Below are 10372 nucleotides of genomic sequence, written 5' to 3'. Positions count from 1 at the left end.
TTTGGTTTGATATAAAAACCAAAAAAAAACGGACCGTGAACACCCCTAGTGAGAGAGAGAGAGAGAGAGAGAGAGAGAGAGAGAGAGGTTGTTGCAGTTGACTAAATAGGAGTAATAACTCTTGGCTTATGTGGCAACGATGAGTCGACTCACTACCAACAATGAGTCATTGTTGACGCACCTGCTTAGTTGGTAGTTGACAAGGCAGTGTAACATTTAAAAATAGGTAAATATACGAAATTAACCAGTAAAACATAAGTTCGTACCCTTCAAAGACAAATAATAATAAGAATAATAATAATAAGTCACGAGACCATTTAAACCAATATATGAAACATTAGGCGATAGTGACAATAACCTTTTTATATATGATTTAATTAAAAATCATTTGAAATTTTATAGGTCATTTTTTTTAAATTTACAAAAGAATATACCTTATATAATGTGTCTTTTTCCGTACTAAATATATTTTTTTTCTTTGAAAGGATTTCTCATTTGTTTTCCGAAAAAAAAAACATCAACCTTTTATTATTTATGTTGTTGTAAAAACCTTCAACCTTTTTTAAAACCCTCAACTTTTTATTTGTTTTTTTTAGAAAAAAAAAACTAATAAAAGGGTCAAATAAAAAATATAAAATATTTTTCGAAAAGGAAGATAAAATTTAATCGGAAAAAAATAACATATCCCTGTATAATATGTTCCCAAAAAATGACTTTAAACTCATATATAATTGCTTGGTATCACACTGTAAACAAGATTCGCAGATTGAAGAAAATACTAGAAATTTTGTTTTGAATTTCACATGTTAAGCACCCTAAAACCGGGTCCCCTGGGCCTTTAATACATAATAGGCTCCGGCATTGGCCCAATGGTCCAGACAATAAATACACTGACCAAACGTTTGAAAAAAAATATATACATAAAAAGTAGTTGTAATAGTCCTTCAATAGACAATACTATCTCTCCGAGGGAGATCTTCATTAAACTAGTTCCAATGGATACACACATACACTTATGAGAACATGAACTATGATCACATAAACATAGATCAATAAACGTGATCTAGACATAAAATTCACAAATATTTTGTAACTATATAGAAAAACCTCAATCATAAACTTGCTTCTGAATAGACAATAGCCAACATGACAATCGACTCACACATTCAACAGCAGCTTCTCCATCTGTAAACGTGGTTTACACTTGGCTACAAGTGGTTCAGCCTTAGGCATGTTGAGCCCAAAACCTTCGGTCATATCAATCATCTTTTCACTCACTCTTTCCCACTCAAAGCATTGAATAAGCAACCCCAAAGTCAACCCAATTACCCGCATTGCCAGCCCTTCCCCAGGACAACTCCTCCTTCCCGACCCAAATGGCATAAACTTAAACCCGTCTCTTGTCCCCTCCAGCCCTTCAAACCTTTCAGGGTCGAATCTTTCCGGGTCGACCCATATATTCGGGTCATGATGTATGGCCCATTGATTGACAAGTAACATTGTGCCACTTGGGATTTTATAGCCACTGACAATACAATCTTCTGATGACTCGTGAGGGACGAGTAGCGGGCCCACCGGATACAATCGTTGGGTCTCGTTTATGATACAACGGAGGTAAGGGAGGTTGATTACGTCTGATTCATCAATAAGTCTGTCTGTACCAATAACTGTATCCATCTCGTGTTGTGCCTTTTGTAAAACTTGTGGGTTGTTTAGCAAAAGAGACATAACCCATTCCATAGTTCCAGCCGAAGTATCGGTTCCACCCGATAACAAGACCTAATCGATCAATCACCATAATTATTGATTGTATTAGATCCCACATTGAAATTCAAAAGCAAATCATATATATAGTTGTAATGAAAAATAATTTATAAATTTATTTACACTCTAATTATCACCGAAAGATTTATGAATTATGATACTTCTATTTTAAGGATCTATGATCCTTAAAGTCTTTCCAAGAACATATTTTGATCGATCAATTATTGGGATTATGTTACAATAATCTAAAAATCCATATATATCAAAATATTTAATGCCATGGATACTATCAATAGTTGAATATTGAACGGCCTCCATAACTAAAGTTTTGAATGTCCCCACATGGGTCTCTTATAAAAAAGGTATGAATAGTGTGGGATAGAAATATTACAACTTCTATGGCTATTTTTTTTATGGTTTGGGATGACTTGAAAAAAATGGTGGGATGGAAAGATAGAGATCCATTTGAAATATTAAACTGAACTCGTAAATTACAATGTAACAAATGGGAGATATTACCATAAACAAGCCTCTAATCATTTCGTCAGTGTAGTATTTGGGATCTGATTCTTGACGAGATAATAACACTTCAATCATCGTCTTCTTCTTTTTATCTCTCGACTTTCTAAGTTGTTCGATCAAACCTTGAAAAAACACATCCCTCTTTTCCTTCAACGCAAGCAATTTCTTCTCCAGTCCCTTCCCTCCCAAGCAACTCAAAATCGGCAAGTAATCACCAACATTAGCTGCGTCAGAAAGCAAAAAACTCTCTTCTAGTATCTCCCTTATCTTTTTCCCTTCTTCCTCCACCTCCGGTGTATCGTCGCCGAAATACCTCTTCCCGGAGATCATCCTCATCATCACATTCAACGTCAGCTCATACAAAACCGACTTCATATCCACCATGGACGAATGAGAAAGCAGTTTCCGTATCAGGATCCTGCCTTCATCGACACGTATATCTTGGAACTCGTTGAGGCGAAGAGTAGAGAGGATCTCATTTGAGGCAATTCGTCGGAAATTGCGCCAGGTGTCACCGTAGGGCGACCAAACGAGACTGTTGTAGTTGTTGCCTAGGATCTTACCGAATAACATGCGAGGCCGGTTGGCAAAAATGATGTCGTTTTTGGTGAAACATTCTTCGGCTGCAGAAGGGGAGGAGAGCAAGACGACACGGCGGGATCCAAGGCGGAGGAGGAGGATGGGGCCATACTTCGCGGAGATCTTGGCGAAGGTTCTATACACTGGTGGTTTTAAAAGATATAGGTGGCCGATTATGGGGAGGCTAGGGAAAACGGTTGGCGGAAGGTTGGAGAATTTGCGATGGAGATGGAGTGTGAAGAAGTAGGAGGCCAGAAGCAGTAGGAAGGAGATGTACAAGTATGGAACCTCCATTGTTGAAGACTTGAAGCTATTGATGCATGCTTTCATTGAGGATTTGGGTTTTGCTTTTATAGGCCATGCCAGATAAAACCAAGGTTGAGACTTACAAAAAATACCACTTTGGGTTACAAATTACTCAATATTGATTTTTGAAGTCCACTTGTTTATTACTTGCAATGGTTACAACTTACAAAATACAAAACTCATTTAAATAAGACCACAAAACGTTCTAGAAAGTAAAACTTCAAATTTCATTAAGAAAATGGACAAATAAGATATAATGATTTCTTTTCTTTTTTTCTTTTTTTTTTGGTAAATGATGGCAAAATCGTAGCAAAGAGTATTAATAGCTTAATAAAACATTCATGGTTTAAATACAAGGGCAAATAACTTAAAAGGTTAACATTACTTTAGTCGTCTGTTGTTGTTGTTGTTGTTGTTATTTGCAAAATACATCGTTAAACTTGTTGGTTTTGTTCACATTACCTCTTTATGACATGTTGTTCTAGATTTCCGGCATAAAAAAAAAAAACAGAACTTCCGGCAATGTTTACAACTCCGATGAGCATCCGATCATTTTCTCCGGCGAGCCTACAGTCACCACCTTGCCGCAATTTTCGCTAATCTATTTGACGTTTAATTTTCACTAATCTATTTGATTTTATAAAAATTATAAGAAATAAATCAACACCCAATAAATTATATTCTTCTAAACAACTATCTAACTAAATTCTAGCATATACCTGAATGAAAATAGAGACTTGAACAGGTTCGACGACTACCACATTCACCGGGCTCCACCACAAATCGTCAGAAAAGTCGAGCCCAACCATACCCCATAACCATAAAGATTTATAAAACTCCACAGATCAAATACATAAAAGCTTAGGCCACTCAAAATATGAGTCGCATAAACATTTTTAGCACCAAAATTCGCAAAGATTGTAATTAATCAGTACATGTTCTTTGATATTAAAAGGCTCAGGGTTCCCAAAAGTATGTGCATCTTTAACCGACACAAAGTACTCCTATAGTGTCACACCCCCGAACCAGGACGGCAGAAACGTCCGGGGGTGGTTGACGTCATTGTGTAGTATCATAATAATTGAATATGAATGAAACATAGCAACCAAATATCATACATTACAATATACCAACATTCATTGTTTTACAAATTGTACTTGTTTATCAATTACCCAAAATATCATAAAATATGATTGCGTAAAAGGTAGTAAAATAATCTAGATCCAAGGCTCGAGTACCTGTTCACTGAGTCCCTGAGAATACAAGTCGTTTTGAAAAGCGTCAACATAAAATGTTGGTGAGTTCATAAGCATGTTTGTAGGAAAAACTTTGTGATATCTTTTCTTATAATAAATTGTAAAACTCCATAAAATCCAATATTTTCTATAAAAAGTAGTTTGTGAGTCTTGTTCAAAAGTCGTGTATAGTTGCATGCATGTTCTTTGTTTTCCTATGTTTGTAAGTATAAAGCGTACGTTTCCAGAAAATGCTATATTTTCTTTTAAATGAGTGGACTGAAATCGTAAGTAATCCCTTTGTGTCTTTTCCTTGTAGAGTAATAATGAATATATCCAGAAAATCCAATATTTTCTTAATAGAGAACTATAGTCTTAAACCCTAAGACCATGATGAAAATGAATAGTGTACAGACATTAGTATATAGTTTCATTTCTTTTAATAAAATTGATGAAGAAAAGCTTCCCGTAAACCAAAATAGTGTTGTTAATCCTTATGTGAGTCGTTATAACCATGCTAATATGACCGACACGCCTGTCTTGACGTTCTTTAGGCGTCGGTTTCTAAAGATACTTGTCACCCTAGACTGGCCCGTCTACCTGTAGCGAACAGCTCAGGTGTGGGGGTGTCAACCCCGTATAGATCTATACACAATTATCTCGTTCTCCCTCTAGGAGACTCTGGTTATAACTACAAGACTTACGTTGTATGCTAGGTAGGTACGAGTGAAGGAGTGTCTCACTAGAGCATTAACAGATTTACGTGAACTATGACTTCTCTTTCTTGTAAAACGACTTGAGTGTATCTAGTGTAATTGAAACTATTTATATAATCAAATATATAAGCACATGCAAGTTATCATGTATGGGTGTTTTCAAAAGATTACAACCTTTAAACTTACATCTAAACACAAGTATAAACACTTTTAGTATGTTAAAACAATTTTCAAGTTTTTGACTTTTATGTCCCTATTTTTAGAAAAAAAATATAGAAAAATCATCATAAGTCGAAATTTAGCTCCGTAAACTCTGGGAGTTTGCAAATTGAGTCTAATTTGTTCAGAATTTTTCTCATGATTTTTAATAGCCTCAAACCAGTGTAAAATGTTCATCTTCATAGGTTGGTCTGAAATTATTCTGGAAATGATAGGTGTAACACCCAAAGTTTTGAAAGCCAAGAAAGTAAAGGAAACCCTAAATTTAAGGGGGACTCGGCGAGTCCAAGGAGGAACTCGGCGAGTCCGAGCGGGATTCGAGTCGAGGAGTAAGTGACCAACTCGGCGAATCAGCCAAGGCGACTCGGCGAGTAGGGTCTGTGCGAGGAAAACCCTAAATCCGGGACTTGGAGCCTATATAAACGTCTCATTCTTCTTCCTTGGGCTCCTTTACTGCCTCTCCAACCCAGAATTCGAACCTTAAACCACCATTGTTGCTTATCCAAGCTTTATGCCATTTTGTGGGTGATTTGAAGGAAGAAGGAGGGAAGGAATCATTGAGGCTTCAAGGAACTGCAGCAAATCCAAAGTTGAAGGACATTTCAGAGCACTTGAAGGTAATAAGTCGCTTCCTTCATCCAGATCTACTTTGGTTATGAGTTTTGGGGCTTTTAAGCCATGTCTAAGACCAATCTCGAGCTTGAGGTCCATATCTGAGGATGCTACCTCAGATCCATGCTTGTTTTGGTTTAGAATCCCGTAAAGTATCAGTCATTGAGTGGATTATGGAGCCTTTTGGTCTTAAACCTTAGTTTATGGTGCATTTTGCCTAGATCTCCCTCTTTACACGTAAAGTTTGCAACTTTTCGTGAGGAATAGGCTTGGGAAGGGTAGATCTACAATTTGGAGTCCCTGCATGACTCAAAAGTCCTCTGCATGTTTGTAGAACCGAATGGACTCGGCGAGTCCTTCGAGTGGACTCGGCGAGTAGCTTGAAGATGAGGAGGAACTCGACGAGTGGGATGAACAGCTCGTCGAGTCAGATGAAGATGGGCATGAACTCGGCGAGTTGGATGAACAACTCGGCGAGTTGGTTGAAGATTGCCTTGTACTCGGCGAGTCTATTCTTAGACTCGACGAGTCAGGTCGCGTGGTCCCAAACCCTTCGAGTTAAGACTTGAGTCAGCGAGTCGAGCAAGGACTCAGTGAGTTGGACAGGACAGGAATCGGGAATCAGTAGACTCGGCGAGTCAGGAGCTGACTCGGCGAGTCAAGCCGCGATTGGAAGGACTTTGAGCATGAGAACTCGGCGAGTCAGTAAGTGGACTCGGCAAGTAGGCTTGACCTGGAAGGTTGACTTTGACCAGGACTTTGACTTGGACCAGAGTTGACTTGGTTGACTGTCGGGGATCAGTTAGACTAAGTGCTGCATTGATATGGATAGCTCAGGAAGCAAGTAGAGCAGGAGTTTAGTGAGTGGTTGGGCAGCAGCTAGTGGGATCATCAGCAAGTTCATCCAGTGCAGGTGAGTTTCCCTTTGTGTGAATGGGTCTACGGCCACAATGTCGGCCCATGTAGTTATGAGTAGAAGGCCCGGGGGTTAGCCCTAGGCACAATATGCTAGTTTGATATTCAGGACAAGGTCCAATGATAGCGGGCGGGTGCCCAAGGAATGGTTTATGTGATAGTTTATACTTGTTGTCTGTGTGATACTTGTATGTGCCTGGTAGGGTGGTGAGTGTGGGCGAGGTCTCGTACGTTACTAATAGCAGAGTGTGGATGGTGTTCCACATCTCATTAGCAGCAGATCAGGGGTGAGGCCCAAGTTAGGGAAAAAGTGAGTGTGGACTGGACCTGTATCTCATTATCAGTAGGAGCATGGACGGGGCTCCCTGGCTCATCAGTAGAGTTCGGTTGTTAGGACCGGAGGGTAGCCAGACACCCCAGAAACGTCTGACAGTATGTGATATTATGTTTACATGCTAGCATGATCTGTTAGATGAGTTAGAGGCGGTAGGGGGAGATAGTCCCCCAGACTACCGGTCGATAGGGCCGAAGGGGCGGTCACGCCCAGCCATGCTAGATAGATTATGTAATATATGTGTTATGTGGTAGTAGTAGGGGTGAAATAGTCCCCAGTATCCGGTCGAGAGGACCGAAGGGGAGACCAGCACCCAGATATGCTAGACAGTATCCGGTCGAGAGGACCGAAGGGGAGGCCAGCACCCAGATATGCTAGCCAGTATCTGGTCGAGAGGACTGTAGGGGAGGCAAGCTCCCAGATATATCATTCAGTATCCGGTCGAGAGGGCCGAAGGGGAGGCCAGCACCCAGATATGTTAGCCAGTATCTGGTCGAGAGGACCGAAGGGGTAGGTCGGGCACCCGGATATGCCTGACAATATGTGTATGTTATGTGATTGTATGGTATGAGTTATGATGAGGGAACTCACTAAGCTTCGTGCTTACGGTTTTCAGTTTTGGTTTCAGGTACTTCCGGAAGCTGATGATGGAGCTCGGGGTGATCGCATGGCACACACCATAGGATTGTCAACCTGGGAATGTTTTACTCTGGTAATGAACATGTGTTTGAAAACTATTACTTTGATTATGTTTTGAATCAATGACTTTACTTGAGTAATGTTTTATTTAAAATAAATTTTTAGTCTTGAATTTTGGGATGTTACAATAGGCAATTTTGTAAAAATCGCCAAAAATTATAGAAAAATCGTACGAACGCGTGAGAGTAGTCATTAGAAATGTATAAACCTGAACTATTTACATGTAAAACATTTTTGAAAAATATTACATTCAATATGATCAAAACAGTCCGTAAATGGACTATAATGTTTCTATGGAAAGTTGGGAATTAAGTTTAAGTTATACATATTTGAATCCAACACACATTTTTGCCACTTTTGAGGTTATAACCCTCATCCACAGGTATTAATGTAATAAATATGTTAACCAACACACTTCCCATGAATTTTATGAAGTTGTATAATATATTTTCCATGCTCATGCAATTATCCTAAAGTTAAACACATTACACATCGGTACATGCAATTATTCATTGGTTAAATGAGATTTTAACTTGTATTCCCCCCCCCCCCAAGAGTATGAAAAACATGAAAAGAGTGGGGGTATGAAGCTCACCTTGAGGGTTTTCGAGATGTAGATGAAGATGAAGAAGGATTTCGAGCGTAGCTTGCCTTCTTGAGGATAATCTCGAAAATATGGGTGTTCTAAGGAGTTTGACACACAACAAAGTGTGTAAATTGAAAGTTCTAAGCACATATATGCACCAAAAACACTTGAATCAAACATGGACTTAACAACTTTGTGATCCTTGGATGAAGACTTCTTTGAAGAACCCACACACTCACACGGAATCTTAGAGAGAGAGGGGATGAGAGAATGTTGAATGTTGAGAGGAAATGAGTTGGAATTGAAGTTGTGAATAAAGGTGGAGAGGGAGAGAGTAGCCGAGAGGTAAAGAAGGAGAGGGGAGAGGGGTGTTTGAGTTATAAGGACATGGATATGATAGGTATATGGATACATGCAAGATATAGTATAGATACATGAAGGATAATACTTGGAAAAATGTTGTATAAATATGATGTGTCAACTTTTGTATTCGTTTTATTTTATTATTCTTTTTTTTAAATTTCGATCGGACTAAGGAGGTTCACGGCCTAAGGTTGGCCCAAAAGAATAGTGGGCTACGATCTTGACTTGGCCCAAAGGAGTTTTCGACCTACTAATGTCCTAGGAAGGGTTTTGGTCCAATTAAGGGGTTTTTGGCCCAAATAAGGCCCAAGTATGGGTTTTCGGCCCTATGAAAAATCAAGTAAGAACTTTTGGCCCATTAGGGGGCCTAATAGTGGTTTTCGGCCTTACAAGGCCCATTAGAGGGTTTTCGGCCCAACAAGACCAAAAGGAGAAGTTATCGGCCCATTAGGGCCCAATAAGGAGGTCTTGGTCCAATAAATGTTTTGGGTCTAACATTCTTGAGCCAAGGTCCAAAATTGATTGGACTTTGTTTATTGGATTGAGTTTTGAGCTTGCACGAGGTTGTCTCGACTGAAATCATATTGCATAACTGAAGGTACTTAATAGCGTTGAAGTTTGATTTTTCACTAAAAGAAATGATGCTAGGTCACACGGAGGGAATTATCTTGTACAGGGATCAACATCTTCGTCCTAATTTGCTAGTTGTGACATCATCCCCCCGTTAGAGGGAATTTTGTCCTAGAATTCGCTCTAAAGTAGTTCTCAACTACTAGGGAAAAGATGTAGGTATCTCGGTTTTGTGCAGTCTCTTTGTTCCTTGGGGATTTTAGATCCTTGTTTAGTGTTCTAGCGGACCTTCGCTAATGGCATTTGACCTTGCTCCTTTGGTTTCCCAGTCCATTAACTCTATGAGTTCTTCGATGAAAAAAAGATTTTCATTCCCTTCAATTACATCAAGCGGGACAATGAGAGTTTCGTCATATAAGCATTTATTTAAGTTGGACGCATAAATGACAGGGAGTACATTGTTGAGTTCAGGCGGTAGCTGGAGTTTATAAGCCATTGGACCAATCCTTAGCAAGGATTTCAGAAGGTCTGATATGTCTTGGGTTCAATTTCCTATGCTTTCCCAGAGCGTATTATCTTTTTCCAAATACGGCTTTTAGTAGTACACAATTACTGACTTGGGGTTCCAAGGGCTTCTGTAGCTTGCTTGCATAACTCTTTTGTCAACTTCTAGATTCCTTTAGTCATGCTCGAGTTTGGGTGATCTCTTTGGTTGTCTCTCTGGTGCTTTCGGGGCTGGTGATAGTGTCGCCGGGCACTTGCCCATTTGCCAGCCGTGTGTTGGTCACCTCAGCCTACACGGGGTGGTCTGGATTTACGTCCTATATGGTGAGGTGAATGGATGGTTACAGTTAATGAGAATTTTATACATGACACCCCAAAAGTAATGCCTTTAAACCTTAAGGCTAACACTATTGTCATTAAAGTTAAGGTCGTGTGATGTAATTGGTCT

The 10372-nt window shown here is 39.4% G+C and overlaps 1 protein-coding gene across 1 annotated transcript; it reads right to left on the bottom strand.

Moving 5' to 3' along the window:
• Window positions 1-948: 948 nt before the first annotated feature.
• Window positions 949-3330, bottom strand: LOC111889128 (cytochrome P450 81Q32). Its single transcript, XM_023885275.3, has 2 exons — window positions 2284-3330; window positions 949-1779 (listed from the first exon to the last, which is right to left on the bottom strand). Exons 1-2 carry the CDS (start codon window positions 3193-3195, stop codon window positions 1159-1161), a joined length of 1533 nt encoding a protein of 510 aa, XP_023741043.1. The 5' UTR covers window positions 3196-3330; the 3' UTR covers window positions 949-1158.
• Window positions 3331-10372: the final 7042 nt, after the last annotated feature.

Source organism: Lactuca sativa, chromosome 1 (assembly GCF_002870075.4).
Source record: "Lactuca sativa cultivar Salinas chromosome 1, Lsat_Salinas_v11, whole genome shotgun sequence".
Lineage (NCBI taxonomy): Eukaryota > Viridiplantae > Streptophyta > Magnoliopsida > Asterales > Asteraceae > Lactuca > Lactuca sativa.
Note: the sequence above shows the minus strand (reverse complement) of the source record. Positions and strands in the feature narration are given on the sequence as shown.

What these genes read in the sequence shown, in the direction of transcription:
- LOC111889128 (XM_023885275.3), bottom strand. Translation starts at nt 3,195, where the DNA reads ATGAAAGCATGCATCAATAGCTTCAAGTCTTCAACAATGGAGGTTCCA. An exon ending in TGATTAGAGGCTTGTTTATG is followed by an intron (nt 1,780 to 2,283) that starts GTAATATCTCCC and finishes TTGATCGATTAG; the next exon opens with GTCTTGTTATCGGGTGGAAC.